Here is a 23,586-nt window from a genome sequence, read left to right as displayed (position 1 = left end):
CTTTTAGGAATATACTGTGCAAAGAGTATACATAAGGCTTTTTAAAGCCCACATAGCCATCAAGATTGGTATTTGTTTTTGAGTGTTTATTTATTTTGAGAGAGATACTAGTGTGTGTGCGCATGTGGGAAGGGCAGAGAGGAAGGGAGGGAGAATCCCAAGCAGGCTCCACAGTGTCAGCACAGAGCCCACTTGTGGGGCCCGGATCCCATGAACCATGAGACCATGAACTGAACCAAAGTCAAGAGTCGGCTGCTCAACCAGCTGAGCCACCCAGGTGCCCCTGTTATTTCTTTTCTTGGGTAAACTTAAAACTTTGAATAATGTTTGACTTTTTCAGAACCACATTGAAAATACTGTGTGGGTATATTTACGTTCAGGCCAGTTTATTTAAAACGCAGTATACTTTAAATTTTTTTTTTTTTAACATTCATTTTTGAGAGACAGAGACAGAATGCGAGCAGGGGAGGAGCAGAGAGAGAAGGAGACACACATTCTGAAGTAGGCTCCAGGCTCTGAGCTGTCAGCACAGAGCCTGTTGCTGGGCTTGAGCTTTCTGACTGCGAGATCATGACATGAGCTGAAGTTGGATGCTTAACCAACTGAGCCATCCAGGTGCCCCAAAACTCAGTATACTTTAAAAGTGAGGTGAATTTTACTATACATAAATTATACCTCAATAAAGCAGATGGAAGGTGGAATCAGAATGATAAATTCAATGATGCTAGAGTCACATACCACCTAAGTGATTCCTGCAAAGAAAACAACTTTAAAACCTGGAAATAATAGGAAAAAAAACTAGCTACTTGAAGATACTGGACAGTGAATGGAAGCAGACACACTGTGGTTCAGGAGAGTACACACAGGAGATAGGAGTGTTACACAAAATTCTATATCCAGCAAAAATATTCTTCAGGAGTGAAGGTGAACTAAAGATATTTTTAGATAAAAACATCCTTAGAGAATTCATCACTGGCAGACAAGCACTATAAGAAATGCTGAAGGAAATTTATCTCTGAGTGAATGCAAATGACTTTGTGTTTTGCTTTTTTCCTCTTAATTTCTGTCTCTTTCTTTTAATGTTTTATGTTACTTTTGAGAGAAAGAGAGAGAGAGAGATACAGAGTGCGAGCAGGAGAGGGGCAGAAGGAGAGGGAGACACAGAATCTGAAGCAGTCTCTAAGCGCTGAGCTGTCAGCACAGAGCCCAATGCGGGGCTCAAACTCATGAATGGTGAGATCATGACCTGAGCCAAAGTCGGATGCTTAACCAAGTGAGCCACCCAGGTGCCCCCCTCTTAATTTCTTTATAATAATGTGACTAAAGCAATAATCATAATATGGTCTTACGGGGTAATGTAATACATATAGCATGATAGAATACATCATTATATAACATCAATACATAACATGAGGTAATACATGTAATACTTAGTATAAAGGCTTTGAGTGGAGGATACAGATTTATATCATTGCAAGGTTTCAACATTTTATGTTAAGTAGTACAATGTTAACTATGTAGATTATACATTATAATCCCCAGGGCATATTGTAAAAATACAAATGCAGAGAAGTATAGCTAAAAAGCCAATAGGAGAACTAAAATGAAATTCTAAGGAATATTCAAGTAACTAAAAAAAAAAAAAAAAAAGAGGGATAGAGGAATAAAACACAAAGGAGACAAATAGAAAAGAAATAATAAAGGGTATACTAAGACCCAAACATATTAATAATTATTTTAAAAGTTAGTGGACTCGGGGCACCTGGGTGGCTCACTTGACTAAGCATCCTATTCATGATCTCTGTTTCCTGAGTTTGCTACACTGTCAGTGCAGAGTCTGCTGGAGGCTCTCTTTCTGTGCCCCTGCCCCAACACATGTGCACTTGCTCTTTCTCTCTCTCTCTCACAAATAAACTTAAAAAAAAAAGTGGAGTAAACTTTCCATTTAAAAGACAGATTATAAAAATGGATTTTAAAAAGACCCAAATGTATCTGGTCTACAAGTGATACACTTTTAATATAAAAATTATAGAATCTTCCTAGATGGATTAGAACTAAAATAGCAGTATTACTTAAACATTTCTGAGTTTAGCCATCTGAATATATATATATATACACATATACATATATATATGTATGTGTATATATATATGTATGTATGTATACATATGTATATAACATTTGTTTTGTTTTATCTAATGTTTGTTTGCAGTATGGAGCAAAATGACAATACCATTTTGATTTTAAAATTCTTAAATTGGGGTGTCTGGGTAGCTCAAGTCACTTGAGTGTCTGACTCTTAATTTCCACTCAGGTCATGATCTCATGGTTTGTGAGTTCGAGACTTGCATCAAGCTCTTGCTTACAGTGTGGAGCCTGCTTGGGATTCTCTCTCCCTCTCTCTCTGCCCTCCTCTCTCTCTCTCTCTCTCTCAAAATAAATAAAAACTTTAAAATAAAATGCTTAAAATAATACTGGTATTTTTATTTCAAAAAGCATTCAGAATTTTTAAATAAAAATTAAAAGTCAATAAATGTGAATATATTTCAAATATAAAATCATCAACATTGAAAAAATCAAATAAGCAGGTTATTCTAATGTAAATCATTAGCAGATTAAATTTTTAAAATTCAAAATAAATTGCATTGGGGCGCCTGGGTGGCTCAGTCGGTTAGGCGTCTGACTTCGGCTCAGGTCATTGATCTCATAGTTTGTGAGTTCGAGCCCCGCGTCTGGCTCTGTGCTGGCAGCTTGGAGCCTGGAGCCTGCTTTGGATTCTGTGTCTCCCTCTCTCTCTGCCCCTCCCCCACTCACACTCTGTCTCTCTCTCTCTCAAAAATAAATAAACATTAAAAAAAATTTTTTTTAAATTGCATAAAATTAAGGAAAGTTACAATATTTATTTATTTTTTTTTAAATTTTTTTTTCAATGTTTTTTTATTTATTTTTTTGGAACAGAGAGAGACAGAGCATGAACGGGGGAGGGGCAGAGAGAGAGGGAGACACAGAATCGGAAACAGGCTCCAGGCTCCGAGCCATCAGCCCAGAGCCTGACGCGGGGCTCGAACTCACGGACCATGAGATCATGACCTGGCTGAAGTCGGACGCTTAACCGACTGCGCCACCCAGGCGCCCCGGAAAGTTACAATATTTAAAGGGAAATAATTTTTTTTTAATTAAGTAGGTTCCACACCCAACATAGGGCACAAACTCAGGACCCCAAGATCAAGAGTCACATGACTGTCAGCCAGGCACCACCAGAAATAATATTTTATTTTAAATGCTTTTTAAAAATTAAAATTATCAAGGGTGTCTTTGATGCATATTTTTAATGTGTATTTTCCAGCTGTTGAAAAAAGTCTTTGTGATTAGTTGGTATAATGATGAAGATAAAACTACATGAAGTTTCTCTTTATGCCTTTATTTTCAAATAATTTTAGTTCTAATTTGACAATTTTGAAAAGGTGTTTTTGAAAATACTGTTTATAAGATGGTGGGGTCGGGTGAGGGATAGATTGATAGATTTTATAATTTTTTTTGATAATCTATTTTTTGTTTCAAAGGAAGAATTTTATTAAAAAAATTTTTTTGGGGCGCCTGGGTGGCGCAGTCGGTTAAGCGTCCGACTTCAGCCAGGTCACGATCTCGCGGTCCGTGAGTTCGAGCCCCGCGTCGGGCTCTGGGCTGATGGCTCAGAGCCTGGAGCCTGTTTCCGATTCTGTGTCTCCCTCTCTCTCTGCCCCTCCCCTGTTCATGCTCTGTCTCTCTCTGTCCCAAAAATGAATAAACGTTGAAAAAAAAAATTTAAAAAAAAAAAAAAAAAAAAAAAAAAATTTTTTTAAGCTTATTTATTTATTTTGAGATAGAGAGAGGGAGGGAGTGCTATCACCTGGGCAGGGGAGAGGGGGAGAGACAATCCCAAGCAGCCTCTGCACTGTCAGCACAGAGCCTGACACAGGACTTAATCTAATGAACCATGAGATCATTACCTGAGCCGAAGTCAAGAGTGTCCACACTTAACTGATTGAGCCACCCAGATGGCCCTCAGAGGAAGAATTTTAATTCACTATCTTCTCTGTCTTTATTATTTCATCATGAAAAGATGAAGATTCTTATGTGGTTACCTATATCTCTGTTTCAGTACTGTCATGCCATAGTTTAATTATTTAGGAAACCTTTGAACTAGAGTATGAATTATTCTTTACTTTGTCCACTCTCCACACATACCCCCTCTTTAAGGATTCTAGTGGTATAGAAGCACATTTTTCAAATAAATGTACCTTTATTCAATATAAATAGCTAATGCAAGCATACTATATCTTGGTATGTCTTAAGACATAGGATTCAGATTTCAGATTTTTAAAATACTGTAAGAACAATAATATATCAACACAGTAATTATAGTTCAGTACTTAAAAATAATATGATTTACTGGAATACAGAGAACCCCAATGACAGTCATTAATTTAAACAAATAAGGAAAATCCAACAATATTGAATGTTATCCTATTTTATCCTCCTTTATCCCTGCTTTTAAAATATCCTCTATTAGGGGCACCTGGGTGGCTCAGTTAGTTAAGCATCTGACTTCAGCTCAGGTCAGATCTCTTGGTTCCTGAGTTCGAGCCCCGCGTTGGGCTCTGTGCTGACAGCTTGGAGCCTGGAGCCTGCTTCAGATTCTGTGTCTCCTTCTCTCTCTGCCCCTCCCCCACCTGTGCTCTGTCTCTCTCTGTCTCTCAAAAATAAACATTAAAAAATAAAAATATCCTCTATTATTACCTTTTCTAGGTATAAGAGCTCCTTCTCTGACATTGGAGAGTCATGTTTGAAGGTAGCTCCAAGAAAACTCCAAGAGTTGATACATAACAAACAAAATGCGAGTGATATTTAACAATGTCCAGAAGGCGTTTGGTTTTTACCAAATATAATAGACATAATTTTATGTGGACTTTAGCAAGCCACTTATAATTTTTTAAAAATTATCACATATAATATGGAGAAATGCAGGCTAGATACAGTAAAAACCAGATAAGTGACTGCTTTGTAAAGACAAACTCTGTCCTCTGCTTTGTTGAGGTCCCCTACCCCATTTGATGTATTGCTGGATTAGATTTACAGGCTTTTCTTTAGCAGTGTGAAAAAAATAGTTGTACAGGGAACCTCAGAAAATAAAACAAGTTTTATAGAGTGAACTATTTTGGCTAAGGCGTGACCAGTTGGAGGAGGGATAACCCTGGGAATTCCAGCCTGTTGGTCTCTTCCTCTCCTACCTGACCAGCTCATGGGCCCTTCTGAGAGCACAGTTTGGAAAGTACTGTAGCTTGTGACACACACAGGGGTTTCCAACCCCAAGGGCTTCAGACAGCTGATCATTTGTGAACCAGTGAGGCTGATAATTTTTTGACCTCTGTCTTTAGGAATTTTTAAAAATGTGTAATGTATACTTGTGCTCTTTTTTTTTTTTTTTTACAGGAAAAATATTTTCCTGTTTTGTGTTCTACATCTTCAGCTTCTATAAATTCCCTGATCAGAGATCGTCGTGCTTATAATAGGGATGCCACTCCTGGAACATCTAAAATAGTGATGTCTACAGGTAAATTAGTATTTTTTAGAGAGTATAAAATTACTAATCTTTTACTCTGTTATTTTAGTGTCTTTGAAGTCTGAGGACTAAAATAAGAGGAGAACAAGATGCTGATAATCACATTTTTGAAGCATTTTTCATATTAAAGTATTTTTTAAATTCTGGTTATTCATTTTGATGTTAAGGAAAAACTGTTTAAATACACAAATCAGTTGAAAATTCAGTACTCTTATTTTATCCATCTTAGTAAGATTTAGAAAATTTACATCGTTGTCAGATCTGTTTTTGTCTTCACTTATTTCATGATGTCTTTTTGTCTTGTGTGTAATTTTAAAGCTACCTCAAATCTTTTTAAAATGCCTTTTAAGGGGCGCCTGGGTGGCTCAGTCGGTTAAGCGGCCGACTTCGGCTCAGGTCATGATCTCGCGGTCCGTGAGTTTGAGCCCTGCGTCGGGCTCTGGGCTGACAGCTCAGAGCCTGGAGCCTGTTTCAGATTCTGTGTCTTCCTCTCTCTGACCCTCCCCTGTTCATGCTCTGCCTCTCTCTGTCTCAAAAATAAATAAACATTAAAAAAAATAAAATGCCTTTTAAAATCTTGACAGATCCTTGCCTGTCAAGGGGCATGATGACTTTAAATTATTCTCTGTTATGTGAAGAGTATGAAATGACACAGACCTAGATTGAACAATCCCCCTTTTATTTGTCATCTCTTGTACGTTTTCTTGTTCCCTTCCTTTTTTTAAAAGCATGTACTATTGCTTTTTCTCCTAGATCTTTATCTCCCTTATACTTTTCTGTTCTGTTGATTTTTCTCCCAGTTTTACTTTCCTCACTAAAAAGAGATTACTTTTTGAAGTAGAAAAGATCACCTAAAGATTATTGTAACAAACTCAGTTTATTATTTCCGATTTTTAGGCCATTAGCAGGAAAGACTAAATGAGTATAATGCAAAGGAGATAAAACATTGAAATCTTTGTTTAGCTTCACTTGTGTTCAGTAGGGTTTTGTCCATGGCTTAAGATTTTTTAATGTTTATTTATTTTTGAGAGAGAGAGAGTGCGCGTGTGCGCACGGGTGGGGGAGGGGCAGAGAGAGAGGGAGGGAGGGAGGCACAGAATCCGAAGTAGGCTCCAGGTTCTGAGTGACAGCAGAGAGCCCGACATGGGGCTCGAACTCCCCAACCGTGAGATCATGACCTGAGCTGAAGTCAGGACGCTTAACCAATTGAGCCACTGAGGTGCCCCACCATGGGTTAAGTTTTTAATAGCTGTTTCATTTCTGTGATAAGAGTCCATCCTTCCTCTGGCTGTTGCCACAAAGTTGAATTATCATATATTTCAAAATAGTGAAAGTGAGATTAATGGGTTTTTATTGTACTGAATATAGACTATATATAAAATTGGGCAGTATAAATTAAATGATGAATGAAAATAATGTGCTTCTTGATTTAGGGGGACAGTATATTTTGTGTTTGGTAATAATACAACCTCATATTGTTACATTGTATGTTGATTTAGATTTATTGATTCCCAGGGAAGAACTGTTATGGAAACGTGACATTTGCATGATTATAGATGATTTGTTTCTCATTCATATGCTTGGAGCGCCTGGGTGGCTCAGTAGGTTAAGCCTCCGACTTTTGATTTTGGCTCAGGTCATGATCTCACAGTCTGAGATCAAGCCCTGTGTTGGGCTTTGTGCAGACGGAACAGAGTCTGCTTGGGATTCTGTCTCTCCCCCTCTGCCCCACCTCCACTCGTACTCTGTTTCTCTCTCAAAATAAATAAATAAACATTTAAAAAATATAAATCATAAGCTTTTATTATACTAAGGAAAGCATTTAATTTTGGATTTTCTTCAGTGAACCTTGGCATATATATAAAGACCATTTTTTTTTCCTTAAGTTAATGAAAAAAATTGCTCTAGGTCATTAGAACTTACTGTGTGGCATGTATCTTAAATTATTTGGGTTACTTTAGAAAATATAATGAAGGTGCAGTGTTGGTAATTTAAAATAACCAGTCTAAGAAGGAGTTGTGACCAATTTTGAAAGAAAATTCTTACACTGTGTGTACAGTTGAAAGGTGAAAGTATTTATCTTCATACCATTTTATGTGATGTGGAAATGTGTAAAGAATTGTTTTATGATGCTACTAAACTTGGATAGTTTTTATTATAAGTTTAGGCAGAATTCTAGAAAATTGAATAAGCATTTGGATTATTTCTTTCTAGATTGAATATCTTTATACAAATATGAAAAGACGTTTACATATGTATTTTTAGGTAGCAGAAATGGTCATTGATACTAACTATATTTGGGTTCTCTTTGAAGTGTGGTTAGTGGGATATAGTAATTACGTAGTGTTTATGTTGCTTTTAACCAGTCTGTTTGTTATTTTTGTATACACCTGTTTCCTCAAGTCTGTGTCTATGTAAACAAACATGGAAACTCTGGTCCTCACCTGGATCAGAAGAAAATCCAGCAACTGCCTGACCACTTTGGTCCAGGCCCAGTGAATGTGGTGCTCCGGAGGACTGTGCAGGCCTGTGTGGATTGTGCCTTTCAAAGCAAGACTGTTTTTGGATTTCTTAAGCCAGATCATCGTGGAGGAGAAGTGATAACTGGTATGCTCATCTAATCCTTTACTCAGCTTTTCTTCCAGATTTGATTTTAGGTTTTGAGAAGGCAAAGATTTTATAATATACAGATTATTTTATAATACTTATAGTCTGTGAGCTATTTATAATATTGGCATGCTTATATTGATATCATAGAATATTTATATAATTATATGTCTATAGACTTTTAACTCTGGTTTGAAAAGTTTAACTTTATGTTCAAAATAGACAAGTAATGTCAGAGTCATACTGTAAATTGAGGTAAAAGTTTTTTTTATATGCTATATTAAGTTCACTATAGACAAAATAACTTGGTTGATAATATATTTTAATGTTTTTAGAAAACAGACTGATCTATAAGAGGCTCTAAATGAACATGTGATTCAAGAAAGCTTAGGAGATAAGATACAGCTGGCTTTCATGATTGTCTGATCAGATACTATATTTATACCCACAGAATGCTTGGAATAGCAGGAAGTGTTATTATACATCATTGGGTTGCTGCTCCTGATGCTGTTGTTGTTTGCCTTATGAATATTTTTAAATGAGAATGCTTTTACCAATACAGGCTCTTATGTTTTAATGAGAGGAACTTTAAGATTATTCTTTTGTAAATTACAAAAACCACAAATTACATTTGTAATACATTCCCTAAATTGATGGCTTTTTCTCATTGTTGTAGTTTTCATCTTTCTATGATGTAACTGACATCTCTTTTCCCCCCGTAGCCTCCTTTGATGGGGAGACTCATTCTGTCCAGCTCCCTCCAGTGAATAGTGCATCATTTGCCCTTCGCTTTCTTGAGACCTTGTGCCACAGCCTGCAGTGTGATAACCTTTTGAGTAGCCAGCCCTTCAGCTCTTACAGAGGTAATACTCAGAGTCCTACAGAGCTTGATAAAAGTGTACCAGGTGAGAGAAAATGTAAAATTTTATACTGTGCTTCTATATTTCTATTACATTTTATAATTAACTTGAGAATCTTGTATCATTCAGGTTTTCCTTGTGTCCTCCTCAAAGTAGCCACAATGAACTAGACATATATAATATATAGTTGTTTTTGTTCATTCGAAACAAGAAAATAAATTCTTATATTCATAATGAACTTGAGAATCAAAACCTGAAAAGTATCCCATGGTTTGATTTGCGTTTCCCTAATGGCTGAGGTTGTTTGCATCTTTTCATGTGCTTACTGGCGATTTGTGATCTTTGGAGAAATGTCTATTTAAATCCTTTGTCTATTTTTAATTGGGTTCCTTGTTTTTTTATTGCACAGAAATAAAATGTATTTGTTCCTGGTATATATCATATTGTAGTTGTTATATATAAAGAGTCTTTATATATTCTGGATATAAGTTCCTATCAGAAATATGCTTTGCACATATTTTCTTCCATTCTGTAGATTGTCCTTTCACTTTCTTAATGGTGTCCTTTGAAGCACAAAACTTTGTAATTTCAACAAAGTCCATTTTATCTATTTTTTCTTTTGTTTATTGTACTTTTGGTGTCATACCTAAGAAAATACTCCTTAGTAAAAGTTCACAAAGATTTACCTCTGTATTTTCTCCTAAGAATTTTATAGATTTAGCTGTGTATTTAGATTATTGATCTATTTTGAATTAATTTTTCTATATATAGTGAGGTAGGGGGTCCAATTTCATGCTTTCACATTTGGATATCTAGTTGTCCCAGCACCATTTGTTAAAAGACTACTCTTTCCCTATTGACTTATCTTTGCACCCTTGTCAAAATGTATGGATTTATTTCTGGACTTTGTATTTTATTGATCTGTATGTCAATCCTCATGGCAGTACCACACTATCTTGGTTACCATAGCTTTTTGTAGTAAGTTTTGAGATTGGGAAGTATGAGTTTTCCAACTTTGTTCTCCTTTTTCAAAATCGTTTGGGCAAGTCTGGGTTTCCTTATGAATTTTAAGATCAGCTTGTCAATTTCTGCAAAGAAGCCAGCTGGAATTTTAATAGAGAGTGTGTTGAATCTGTAGATCATTTTAGGGATTATTGCCCTGTAATAATACTGAGTCTCCTAGTTCATGAACATGGGATGTCTATTTATTTAGGTCTCACTTAATTTATTTCAACAGTATTTTGTAGTTTTCAGAAAGGACATCTGGCACTTCTTTTGATAAATTCATCCTGAAACATTTTATTCTTCTTAACATTATTGTAAGTGGAATTACTTCCTTAATTTTGGGATTGTTCATTGCAAGTGTATAGAGATACAATTGATTTTTTTATTGGGATTGTTCATTGCAAGTGTATAGAGATACAATTGATTTTTTTATTATTAATCTTGTATTCTGTGGTCTTGCTGAATTTATTTGTTCTCATTGGAGTTTTTGTATGTGTGAATTTCTTAGGATTTTCTTAAAGTGTATTTTGTCTGATATTAGTATAGCCACTCCAGTTTTAAGTACTGTTTGTATGGTATATTTTTTCTCAGTCTTTTTCTATGAACTTATTTGTGTATTTGAATTTAAAGTCTGTCTTTTGTATTTAAGTATGTAATTGGAACATTTCTTTTAATCCATTCTGCTAATCTGATTTTTTTTTTTTTTACTGGAGTATTTTCTTATGCACAGTTAATATAATTACTAGTAAGGTAGGATTTATTTATTTTTTATTCATTCATAAGGTAGGATTTACATCTACAATTTTGTTACTTGTTTTCTGTGTATCTTAGGTTTCTTTTGGTCTTTTCTTCCATTACTTTCTTTTTATTGTTTGTTTGAAATAGATGGTTTCTTGTATACCATCTTAATTCCCTTGTTCCTTTTACTAAATTTATTGAGTTCTTTTTTTTTTTTTTTTTTCTCTTTTCTGTCCAGGAGTTATCTTCTTAGTAGTTGCCTTGGGGATCACAATTAACATCTTAATTTATTTTTTTTTTTTAATTTTTTTTCAACGTTTTTTATTTATTTTTGGGACAGAGAGAAACAGAGCATGAACGGGGGAGGGGCAGAGAGAGAGGGAGACACAGCATCGGAAACAGGCTCCAGGCTCCGAGCCATCAGCCCAGAGCCTGACGTGGGGCTCGAACTCATGGACCGTGAGATCGTGACCTGGCTGAAGTCGGACACTTAACCGACTGTGCCACCCAGGCGCCCCAACATCTTAATTTAAAACAGTCTAGTTTGGATTAATACCAACTTAATTTTAATATTATGCAAAAACTTTGCTCCACTATTTCCTGCCCCCTTCTTTGTTCTTTTATTGCCAAATTATATTTTATACATTATAAGCCCCCAAATACAATTTTTTAATTGTTGTTTTTTCATTTTTTTTATTACCATGTTTTTTATTTTTTAAAGTAAGCTCTCTGCCCAATGTGGGGCTTGGACTCATGACCCTGCGATCAAGAGTTGCATGCTCTACTTTCTGAGCTAGCCAGGTGCCCCTAGTTGTTTTTTTAAAGGAAGAAGGAGAAGAAAAGAGTCACAAACATAAATAAATTTACTGGTACTCTTTGTTTTTTTTATGTGGATTTGAGTTGCTGTCGAATGTCATTTCATAAGCTGTTTAAGTGAGGAATCTTCTCACTTGTGCGCTGTTTAAAAACGTGAGGAATTTCTTATTTCTCCTTCATTTTTTAAAGGTTAGTTTTGCTGGATGTCGAATTCTTAGTTGGCTGTCTTTTTGTCAATTTGAATGTCATCCCACTTCCTGGTAGCCTCTGTAGTTCCTGATGAAAAGGCAGTTGTTAATCTTATCAAGGATCTCTTTTACATGAAGACTTGCTTTTCTCTTGCTGATTCCAAGATTCTCTTTGTTTTTTGCTTTTGATTAGTTTGTCTGTTTTTTTTACGTGTGGATATCTTTGAATTTTTCCTGGTTGGAGGTTGTTGAGGTTTTTGGATATTCGGGTCAATGTTTTTCATCAAATTTGGGAAACAGCCATTATTTTTTCAAATGTTCTTTCTGTCCTCTTCTCTCTGTCACCTCTCCTTCTGAAACTCTCTCATTATGTGTGTTTTGGTGTCCTTGATGGTATCCCATAGGTCTCTGGGGTCTGTTCATTTTTCCTCATTCTTTTTTCTTTCTGTTCCTTAGACTGTATAATTTCATTTGACATTTCTTTAAATCTGCTGGTTCTTTCTTGTGTTAGTTCAAAGCTGCTGTTGAGCCCATCTAGTGAATTTTTCATTTCATCTATACTACTTTTCAAGTCCTAAATTTCAATATCCTTCTTTTTTGTAATTTTTATATTGATTGTCCCTATTTGGTGAGATATTGTTCTCATATTGTCCTTTAGTTCTTTAGATATTATTATTATTATTATTATTATTATTATTATTATTATTAGTTCTTTGAACATAAATAGAATCGCTGATTTAAAGTCCTTGTCTACTAAGTCCAGTATCTGGGCTTCCTCAGAGACAGTTTCTACTGACATATTTTCCCCTCTTTGTATGGGCCATACTTTTCTGTTTCTCTGCATGTCTCCTAATTTTTTAGTTGAAAACTGGGCATTTAAAAATAGGGTAAAGCAATAACTCTGAAAATCAGCTTTTCTCCCCTTCCCTAGGGTTTGTTGTTGCTGGTGCTGTTTGTATAGTGACTTTCCTGGACTAACTTAATGACTTCCTGCGCTCATTTGTTATATGTGGTCACTGAAGTCTGCTCATTTAGCTTAGTTTTCAGCAAATGATTGGACAGGGATTTCCATAAATGCCTGCAACTGGTCTTTTCCCCGTCCTTTGCCACGTAGTTCTGTGTATGTGCTAGAATTTACCTTGAACACTCCAGGAAGCAGTTTATAAGTCTGCTTTGTGCAGAGCCTCAAGGTTAGCAAGAAATGAAAGATTAAGACCTTCTTAGGTCTTTCCTGGACATGGATACAGTCTTGCACATGCATATGGCCTTCTAGATTCCCAGGAATATCTCCATGTTTTTCAAAGTCTCCTAATGGACATTTTATTCTCCAGGGTTTTTTGTTTGGTTTGGTTTGGTTTGGTTTGGTTTTTTAAGCTTTTTGGTCAACTTCTTGTGAGCCCCAGCTGGTAATGCTGGCTCGGGCAGCTGCATTGTTAAATAATTGCTACTTTGGGGTGCTTTGTTTTGTTTTGTTTTTTTGAGGGATGTCTTGGAGATAGGCCTGTTCACACAGAGTAGGCTCTGATTTAGGTCAAATAAAACAAGCCCTGAGATCAGAGCTTTTCATTGAGCTTCAAGATTGGTCAAATAGTGACAGTTCTCTCGGGATAGGGCCTTGTGGGAGCTCCAAACCCACTGTGCTGCCTCCAGTGACTACTAGGCTGCTGGTTTTCATAGCTCCGGTAGTTGTGAACCTGTTGGTTTACAAAGCTGCTGCAAAACTGAGTGAAGGGGATGATGTTAGGGAAGCTAAAATGGCACAGAATTTACTGTTCTGACATTTAGCCACTTTTTTCTGGAACAGATGCTTTTACGATTGTTGTAAGCTTTTACTTAATGTCCAGAGTTTTTGGAAAAGGTAATTTTGCCAATGTCTTCATTATTTTTATGAAGAAATGGATTTTTGGAGATCCTTAATCAGTCATCCTGGAAGTGCCTCAAGATGATGCCTTTTAAATTACTTCGTGAATTACCTGCTTTTTTCTGGTTATCTCTGCAGGAACAATTTCATGCCTGAGGTTATTTCTACGATATCCAGAAGCAGAAATTAAGACTCATTTTTATATTTTATCAGCCTCAGATAGTAATCCATATACCAACTTCATAAATTTTTCATAAAGCATTAGAATATTACAAGTAAAAGATGAGTAAAGTTTTTCTGATCTTGCTAAGAATCTGAGGTAAACAAACATTTATAAAAAACTAAATGTTAGTATTTGACTTTTCTGTGTCCATTTAAAAATTTTTTTTTTCAACGTTTATTTATTTTTGGGACAGAGAGAGACAGAGCATGAACGGGGGAGGGGCAGAGAGAGAGGGAGACACAGAATCGGAAACAGGCTCCAGGCTCTGAGCCATCAGCCCAGAGCCTGATGCGGGGCTCGAACTCACGGACCGCGAGATCGTGACCTGGCTGAAGTCGGACGCTCAACCGACTGCGCCACCCAGGCGCCCCTTCTGTGTCCATTTAATAATGGATATGAAAAGAGTCAAAAGAGAGTCAATTAAATTCTTTATAAGAATTTAAATGTCCTATTTGTAGAAATATTCGTCATTCACTGAAATATGTTTTGTGTAATTTTGTAGTTCATGATTAAAAATAAAATCAAGTGGTAAGAGCTCTCTTAGACTCTTCAGTAATCAGTCAGTAACCAGATGGCTAAAGGTTGCTTATCAGGTGATCTTAAGAAGCATGCCCTGGCCCCCAGCCCTCTTGAACCAGATAAAGTTTGACTTTGGTACTTTCTTATTGTAATATTTCTTCTCACTCAAGTTCTATTATCAGACTTTTTAGATTTCTATTATACTTAATTTTTCCTTTTAGTTGAGGGTTAAATCAAGATATTGATTGATTTTTAGAGTGTAATTGATAATTTGATATGTCATTACTTTCAGGATCATGCCTTAAAGAGTAGTCCTTTAGGTAGAAATGCATTTGGCTTAATAATCTGTAGAGTATATAGTAAGGGTAGCTCTAGGCCACGATTGTTGCGTGTAAAATGGGATGTCCATTGTACCCTGTCTTCTCCTTTTCTGAATTCTTAACTTTTCTTGTTGATGAGAATAATTTTCCCAGGCCTTTTGACACGGTATAATTGATTTTCTTACTGCTTCCTGAGGTATTTAGAGAGATGTGATGACCCTAGAATAAATGATGCCTAGACATAATGCTTTTAGCTCTTGAATATGATGTCAAATATATAACAGGATGAAATGAACACACATTATTCATAAACAATCAAGTAATTGATAAATTATTGATGAAGTTATAGTAGGCAGATGATTTAGAAACAAAAGTGTTATATGCTGATGATCTGACAATGCTTGAGGAATGTTAATTAGTTATAACAGACACCTTTTTTTTAAAAACAGTAAAAGAAGACCTAACAGAAAAGAAAAGCCCCAAACGGCCTTCTCAGGAACCTTTACCTTATGTTGTTCCTGTGTCACCTAAGTTCCCCAAAACAAAGGTGCATGCTTCTACAGGTAAATAGTATTTATACATCCCAGGAGTGGGAAGAAAAGTCACTCTACTACCACTTACTGTATGCTCTTGGGTGGGGGTATATATTTGCTCAAATCAGTTTAGCAGTCAGGCTACTGCTTTGGCAGCTTTGTGGAGTGTTTCATTCCCTTCAGAAGCGCACGGTTGTCGTTTCTCCTTAGATAAAAAAAAAATTATAGTAACATTTTCCATTCAGCTTTGTTGCTGAAAGCTCATAAAAGAAGATTAGAAAAACCTAGTACCTTTCTCCAGTGAAATTTGCTTTTTAATATTAAATTTTTTTATTTTTGAGAGACAGTAGGTGTGAGCCAGGGAGGGGCAGGGAGAGAGAATCCCAAGCAGGCTTCATTCACGCTGTCAGCACAGAAGCTGATGTGGGGCTCAAACTCTCGAACCGTGAGATCATGACCTGAGCTGAAATCAGGAGTCGGATGCTTAACGGAGCCACCCAGGTGCCCTCCAGTGAAAGTTTTAAGTGCCCAAGTAGTAAGCAAATGTTAGAAGCCAACTGTGTGGTCATATTATAACAAATAGTTGTGGAGAACTGCATTCTTAAAAATGAATGCTTTAGTGAGGTGTTGGCAGCCTTGGTGGCAAGACTGGCAAGGGACAGTTGCCATGAGGAACAGGTGATGTCGTGGAATCAATTTGGATGTTAAGATGGTGTCCATTACTGAGAATGCCAAGAAGGGGATGGCCATGTACTTTGTGTTTAGAGGTTTGTGGTTCAGTATAGCATGGCTTAAGTGGCCTGTTGAAGATGACAACATCTTTTGACCTTTGAAAGTATTTAAGCTGTAAGTCTACTGAAGATAATTGCCTTTGTCTTTTTTTCTTTTAGAAGAATCATTGTCTTCTGAAGGAAATGGCATGCCCAAGGAGGAGAAGCTTCCTGAAGATTCCAAAAGCCCACCACTAAGTCCAGCAAGTTCTGTAACTCCTGACAGCAGAAATCCTGTAAGCGCTCATACTGCAGTCTCCAGGGATTTTTCTCCAAGTGTGCCAGGCCCCTCAAGTTCAGCACTGATGGGAACTAAATCTACCAAGAGCAGTCAACATGAAGTTAAATTCCAAACGCAGAAGAAAAGTGAAGGTATATTTAAAAACAGTGATTCTCAACCAGTGTGTTCCTTTACTCCTCAAGTTTTCCATGCCTAAAAATATCCCCTGAGAGTGTATGACATTGGAGAAAGTGCCAAAATTAAGGAGTTTGAGTCCTCCCTATTTATGTCACTGTCAGGATCAGGCCAGTACAGATGGCTCTGATCCTCATGGCAGCATAGAACTGTCTTTGGGGATCTGGATCACCACCCATGTCTCTCATAGAGACTTCTTAATTCATGGTTCTTATTAATGGTTCCCTTGTAATTTATCATTTCATTGGCTACTGTCTGGACTCACAAACTTCCTGTGACACTGAGGCTTGGAACGATGTACTCCCTCTCCTTTTTGATGTACTCTCTTCCTTGTCAGAAGAGACCTTTCCTGGCCCTAGCCTGTGTGTGACTCCCAGATCTGGGTTCTGGTATTCTGTTGCTGCAGCCATTTCTCCATTCTCCACATCCTCGGTTACTCCCTCAGACCCACCAGGAGTATTTAATATGTGTAAACACGGCAGCAGCATCTTGCCATTTGGAAAGAGCCAGCATAGTTTTCCATGTGCAAAGATAGCTGCCCTTTACCATTTTAAGCACTAAGAGGGTGGGGGTAGGGGTAGAGGTGGGGTGAGGTGGGTTAAGGGTGAGAATAAGTGTTCTATCCTTTTTGCCCTGGTAGGCATCTAGGTAAGGTGAGCAGTGAAGGCAGTAGGAACTGTCTGACTCAGTTGCTTTTTATCATGGATATTATCTACGGGCAATTGCACTGCATACATGCTATGACATATTTCATGTCGTCCCCTTCCATCTCCCACCCCATGTAGATCACCTCTGCTTTCAGAGTGACGTTTGCAAGGAGTCTGACAATAGATGTTTATTCCATAAAGGGATAACATAGCTGGAATTTTAGGTATTTTCACAAAACAGGAGCTTTTGAAGACGGGCCGCCTCAGTAAAAGGCTATAAAAGGTTACCTCCGATGCTGAATATCTCACTTTCAAATGTATGCCTAAGCATACCAAAGTAGCCTGTATTTGGGCTGGAGAAGGCTAGTTTCTGGTCTTTCCAGGAGTGAAAAGACTAATAGTAATAACATTACTTACTAGTAATTTTCTATTATTAATAATAGAAATCAGCATCATCTTCATCACTGTCTGCCATGTGCCAGGTGCATAATATTTTACATAGCCTTATACAGTACATCTTTACAATAATTCCTTGAGATGTATGTGCCTGTAAACATTTTTCTGTGAGAAATCTGAGAAGTCACTTGTCTAAGGTCCCCAGCTAGAAAGTGGCTGGGTCAGTCCTTGAATCCAGGCGCTCTGGCCCCAGGCCGTACACTTAACTTCTGGGCTGCTTCCATCTCCAGAGAATAGGTAAGCATTTCACTTGAAAAGTGTCTAGACATGTCATTACTATTACTTTCTTTAAGGTTTTGGAACTGTTACTTAAGGCTGAGTCCCCCCGGTTGCCGGTGATGCTTTCACAGCCCTCTGCCCTGCCCCATTATTTGAATGAGATAAATTGTTTATTTTTATTTTAGGAAAGAAGTCCAGTAACATTGTCGTGGATAAAATCAAATCACTTTCATTTTGTTTGTTTCAGGAACATTTAGTGTATGTAAGACAAAGCCATTCATGAAAAAAAGCATGACTGAACTTTATTTTTCACATAGTTTATTTCATGTAATTATTGAGAATAACACTAATGTTTGCAATTATGATTGTTTTGAAGATGCAGGCCCACTTAAATTATTTTTCCATAATGGATTAAAAATAGATGATCTTACAGTTGTTTTAACATAAAATTATAGCTTTATACCATAAATTATATCTTTGCCTATAGGTTTTCTGTTGTAATCTTTGAAACAAGTTACATGTTATTTGAGACCTAACTATACCAGATTCTGATGACATAAACCAGAAATCCCACAAAAAAGTTAATTTAGAGGTATTGATTAGCTTTGCCAGTAACTTCTTAATCTCAAATTGAGTCTTTCTTGAGCTAAAGGAGAAGACTTTTCTGTCTAAATTGTTAAAATGCCTTAGGCATGGCATGGTCTATACACCGTCGTCATTTTCATTTGGGTTGACACAGCCCAGCGGCATTTCTTGGTAGATATGACCAACAATTTTATCTCTGACAAGTGGAAGGGAGGATGTATTTTAGTAAAGAGTTGTTGTTTCACATTGAAGTTGCAATAGTGAAAGAGAAAACAAATATACTTTTGAGCTACACATAAAAAAAACCTTACCATTGTGAGTTCTTTTATCTTCTGTTTTTCTTTGCCCTTTACCTGGGTAAATATCAAAATGCCCCTAAAATGGCTGGAGCCCAGATAGGAGAGAAAAAGTATATCTTTGGTTGATTCATACCAAAAACAAAAAAAACCAAATCTGTGTTGACGGTCCTTGTTTAAAGAAACAGATCTTCCTAGCAAATTACAAAACTCTCTTCTGTCACACATTAAACTTTAGAGAGTCAAGCCACTCTGGTTGAGTAAATGAATACTTGTCTGGACACAAAGAAATTATAGCACAACTTGGTGAACAGCACACCTAAAACTTTTTGAAGTATGAGTGCTTAATTTATTCTCTGTCTCAATTATTTCTTTTTTTTGACCTGAAACATTCAACCAGAATATCTATTACTATGCAATTAAACTTGAGAGAGGTATTCAATATAATGTTAAAGTTACTTCTGACCTAGCCAAGCAGAAAATAATCCTCCTTTCTTCAAAATTCAGAGAAGCATTTAAGCCATAAGAGATAGGAATTTAAAAAGCAAAGTGATGCTAAAAATGTCCATATTGAATACATGGGAGAGATTCAGTAAAAACTAATTTGGTTCTCAAAGATAATGGGGTTATTGAAATTCATTGATTAAAGTGAATAAATGTAAGCAATTAGAAAACCAAATCTGGAGACTTGCCATTGTATTTAGCTGGTAAGAGAAACCTAGTCTAGACATACTAAGAGGAGGGAGATTGAGAGAAATTCATCGAAATACTTAGAGAGAGTAATAGGTTAACTTAGATTAACCTAATTTAACCCAAGCAACAGATCTTTTGCTGTCTTTGCCTGTGGCCAACAAAGCCTCAGATTGCTCAGTCTGTTTTATGATTTTTGAAACTTTAGGGTAAATTCTGAAGCTGCTTTTGTTTTTGGGGGAGGTCAGATGGGGTACTCTTGGGTAGCCATCCTCAGGTCACCTCTAGCTAGACTTGCGCTGGATTCTACACTTAGAGTCCCGGGTCCTTGCTGGGGTGCTTACTAGAAGGTTCCAGGAATGAGAGACCATCTCTCCCTACCTAACATCTCTTCTTTCAGGATAATGATCAGGTCAAGTATGATTTGTCTTTTTTCCCCCCCATTGAAGCTCCAAGTTATATAGCTGTACCTGATCCCAGTGTCCTGAAACAAGGCTTCTCTAAGGACCCTTCAACCTGGTCTGTGGATGAAGTGATACAGTTTATGAAACATAAAGATCCTCAAATATCAGGCCCCCTCGCCGACCTCTTCAGGCAACATGTAATGTATCTTTTGATCCGGTTTTCCTGCCGTAATGCCTTTCAATGACCTCTGTGCAGGCCCTTCAGTTGGATGGATGCTGATTAGTGTGGATGGTGGGGGAACCCTATCAACTGATTTTTTTCCATATGTGAGAAAGCTTACTTGGCCCAAAGTTAGCTTCTTAAAAGGTAGAGGCTGGATCTGTGCTTTAAACGGGTACTCGAGTACCTAAAGTACGACAAGTCTTCAAGTTCTCCAGGGAAGATGATTCAACATGGCCACTCTCAGATGTCTTCTCCCACAAGGATCCTCCTCCCCTCTCCTCCCTGCTTTGCCCCAGGACCGTGAGTAGGAGGGGGTAACCACAAGCTGTGACAGGGTATCTTCCTTGTTAATGATGCCCAAGGAGTCCAGCAACTGTAAGATTAAATGCAGTTTTATTTTAAATAGGAGCTTGTTAATCCCAAATAATATGCTTCTGTGACATAAACTGGTTAACTAAGGAAATAAAGAAATTTTAAGAGGATGCCTTGTGTCTATTAAGTAATGTTTATAGTCTTTTCTGAGAAATCAGTGACCAAATATCTTACGTCCTTTACAGTATTCTAAGAAAATCAGTAGTTTTAGCATTTAATTAGCTTCAGACAACTAACTAATTCGCTTTCAACATAAAGACAACACTGTGTATATAGCACATTTATAGTTTGCATTGATGCTGACATACTCATATTCCCAGCCTTTTTAAGAAAGTTAATGACCGTCTGAAATTTGTTTCTACAATTCATAGTTTTCTACTCTTTGTCATAGGTACGTAGTATTGTATTCAACACACAGTACTTAAAATCAGACAGCTTGATGCTTAGGCCATTTTTGAAAGATACTGGATTAAATTTCCTTTTTCTTAAAATTTGAAGTAAACTTAAAAATTGTCAAATGATGTCTTGCTGTAGAAATTATATTTTTAATAGTTCTCAGGAAATAATATTCAGAGAATATATATCGAGAATGTACAACTGCCCTCTATTTTACATGTTCTTATATAGAAATAACTTGACAAGGTAGGAATGCATCATTAATCGTAGTTTCCTTTCTCTATAGGAAATTGATGGGAAGGCTCTGCTACTCCTCAAGAGTGAGGTGATGATGAAGTACATGGGGCTGAAGCTGGGCCCGGCATTAAAGTTGTGTTACTACATTGAAAAACTTAAAGAAGGAAAATACAACTAAAACAAAATTGTATGTTGAGATTGGACACAATTCTCAGTTGTCCTCATAACTTGTAATTTAAAAATGTTTTTATTCTCCTAGCAGCTTTTGTTTGGTAGACAGTTCCTCTAAAAGTATGTATATCCAGAATCGCAAAACAACGTTATAGTTCACTCTGCTTTAAAAACCGTTTAACGTTAGTAGTAGTATATTCAAATTGGGAGTTCTTTATGTCTTTTTCTTATTTTACAGTTGAAAATTTATCATTTTATTGCACAGTTTACAAATTTATTTCATGCTGGAAACAGAGAAACACCTTTGATTTCAGTTAATGTTTATATATAGAACCAAAACAGCTGAATCCCAAAGGGGAAAGTATCAGGGACTGACAAGTTCTCTCATAAAATCCATGAGAAGTTTTCCTTAGAAGAGAATTTAAAGATGCAACTGCAGACATTATCTTTCTCCCAATATTTTATGTCTGTTACTGCCATTTTGTTTGTGTTCTGCCAGTTTCCATAAAGGGAAAGCCATATAAATTATTTTCCTTTTGTTATTATTTCTCTGTATGTTGTATTTGTTCATATTTAAAGAAGAAAAGCAACCTTATAAGCTTTCATAAAGTGTTCTTAATCAGTTTTTGATAAATTTTGAACAATTATAGGATACATAGAATGGTTGTTTTATGCAGGAGATATTATACTACAAGGGTGGTTTGGATGGAGTCAGGTTAATTTTTTTTCAATAATATACCTATTATTTTAAAACGTTACATATTTTCGCTAAGCGTAGACATTTAACTGGGCATTCATTCCTCACATCTCTATATGAAGACACCTGTGCCCAAATTTTTATAAGATATATATTTTATTGTCTGTGTTTATTCCTCATATGGATACTATACCATATTTATATATTATTCTATACCTGTAGGTATACGAACAAGTAAATCTCTTCTTTTTGAATTTAATATGGCACTTTGTACTGCCACAGAGGTGATGGTGAACTATTTATATAGTTAGAGGTTTTTATTCTATAAAAAATATGTGCATCATTTGCTATCACTATTACCTCTCAGCTTTGTCTTCAGGGGATAAGAAACAATCCGTAGGTTGGTTTTCACACAGGGAAGTTCTCTGTCCTATGCAATGTTTCTAGTGAATTTGCTTAGCTCTGAGCCATTTATTCTGCTACATTTTGGAAGATATTTGATTCTGACTTCTCATTTTGGGCTTTATTTTTAAAGTTAGAACTTTAAAGGGGAAATGGTGCTATATGTTTATTGTAATTACTTTGTACAACTTTGGTGTAATGTTTATAAGCTATGAGAATCTGTGCTAAAAGTCTTAGCCATTTGTTGTAAATGCCAATAAGATATACACCAGGGGCATGAATGTACATTTTCTTTCTCAGAAAACCAAATGTACTTTATATAAGAATGCAACTATTTAAAGGGTGATTTTATCTATGTTATTCCTTTTGTGTTATAAGACAGAATTCTAATTTAAACCTGGTTTTTCTTCAAATTGTTTGTGTGAAGATGCCGGTGCCCGGTTGAACAGTCCTCAGGTGTGTTTGTATGAATACTATGTTTTACAGTTTTCAGATTTAAAAATTTAATAAAGTTTAAAAAACACAATAATTAATGTCAGAGCCTCAGACTTGAGTTTATTCGCTTTCACCGCATGACATTAATGCACGTACTTATTAGAGTTGATGAAGAGGCACTCTAGTAAGTTCGTGGGTTTCTGTGTCCAAATACTTGAGTTTTAACACTTGCCCTCGTTCTACATTTAAGCGGATCCCTCGCAGGGGGGCCTGATCTCTCGTAGGGCCTTAAACCGGACCCCGGGGGAGCAGTGCGACGTGACCTCGGGGAGCTTCACACATCTGTCCTCAAAGCCTGTTGCCCGCCGTGGTATTGCTTGATGATGGGAACGAACGTGCCAGAAAACGCCAGTGCCCCCGCACATCTCGTCCGCCCTGAGTTCCGCGTCTGGCTGGCAATTCTGGCTGCTCCTCTGCCACCGGGAGCCCGAAGCCGTTCTGCCTTTGTGCGTCCAGTTCTCCCAGCTTACGGGTGGCCAAGCCTGAGAGGCTGGGGCCTGGGCTCGAGTCGCCTTCGGCGTCTGACCCCTTGTCCCCCGCCCCTGCACCAGGAGCTACTGCTCCATGCCTTTGAACCCAGAAGCTCCTACCGCTGCAACAGCGGGTCTTGTAGTTCATTGGGGACGACGGGGCCCTCCCTCGCGGAGGCTCCGGGGCTGAGGCGCGAGTGCCCGGAATGGGGGGGGGCGGGGGTACCTCTTCGCTGAGAACCTCTCGTTCTGCACTGTGTGCTTTGTAACCTCTTAGTCCAGAGAATATCACGCCACGTGAGGCTCTTGTGAAGCGTCGGGGCTTTCAAAACCGATCTTTCCCCCGGTTTTGCCTCTCGGCGCATCCTT

At 37.1% G+C, this 23,586-nt stretch overlaps 1 protein-coding gene across 9 annotated transcripts in view; it reads left to right on the top strand.

Annotated features, from left to right (window-relative positions):
- Positions 1 to 22,785, top strand: part of SCML2 (Scm polycomb group protein like 2) — a 101,349-nt gene extending 78,564 nt beyond the window's left edge. For 5 of the 9 annotated variants that reach the window (XM_019823610.3, XM_011291623.4, XM_019823607.3 and 2 more), the window contains 7 exons: positions 5,473 to 5,593; positions 8,006 to 8,209; positions 8,932 to 9,114; positions 15,189 to 15,302; positions 16,163 to 16,414; positions 19,800 to 19,951; positions 21,032 to 22,785. In XM_019823610.3, coding sequence (XP_019679169.1) covers positions 5,473 to 5,593; positions 8,006 to 8,209; positions 8,932 to 9,114; positions 15,189 to 15,302; positions 16,163 to 16,414; positions 19,800 to 19,951; positions 21,032 to 21,160 — 1,155 coding nt within the window. In that variant the 3' untranslated portion in view covers positions 21,161 to 22,785. The remainder of the gene's footprint in view (positions 1 to 5,472; positions 5,594 to 8,005; positions 8,210 to 8,931; positions 9,115 to 15,188; positions 15,303 to 16,162; positions 16,415 to 19,799; positions 19,952 to 21,031) is intronic. The other 4 variants (XM_019823608.3, XM_019823612.3, XM_019823611.3 and 1 more) reach the window with 4 other exon arrangements.
- The last annotated feature ends 801 nt before the right edge of the window (positions 22,786 to 23,586 follow it).

Source organism: Felis catus, chromosome X, assembly GCF_018350175.1.
Source record: "Felis catus isolate Fca126 chromosome X, F.catus_Fca126_mat1.0, whole genome shotgun sequence".
Taxonomy (NCBI): Eukaryota; Metazoa; Chordata; class Mammalia; order Carnivora; family Felidae; genus Felis; species Felis catus.
The sequence above is the reverse complement of the archived record's forward strand: the minus strand, read 5'-3'. Positions and strand labels throughout refer to the sequence as shown.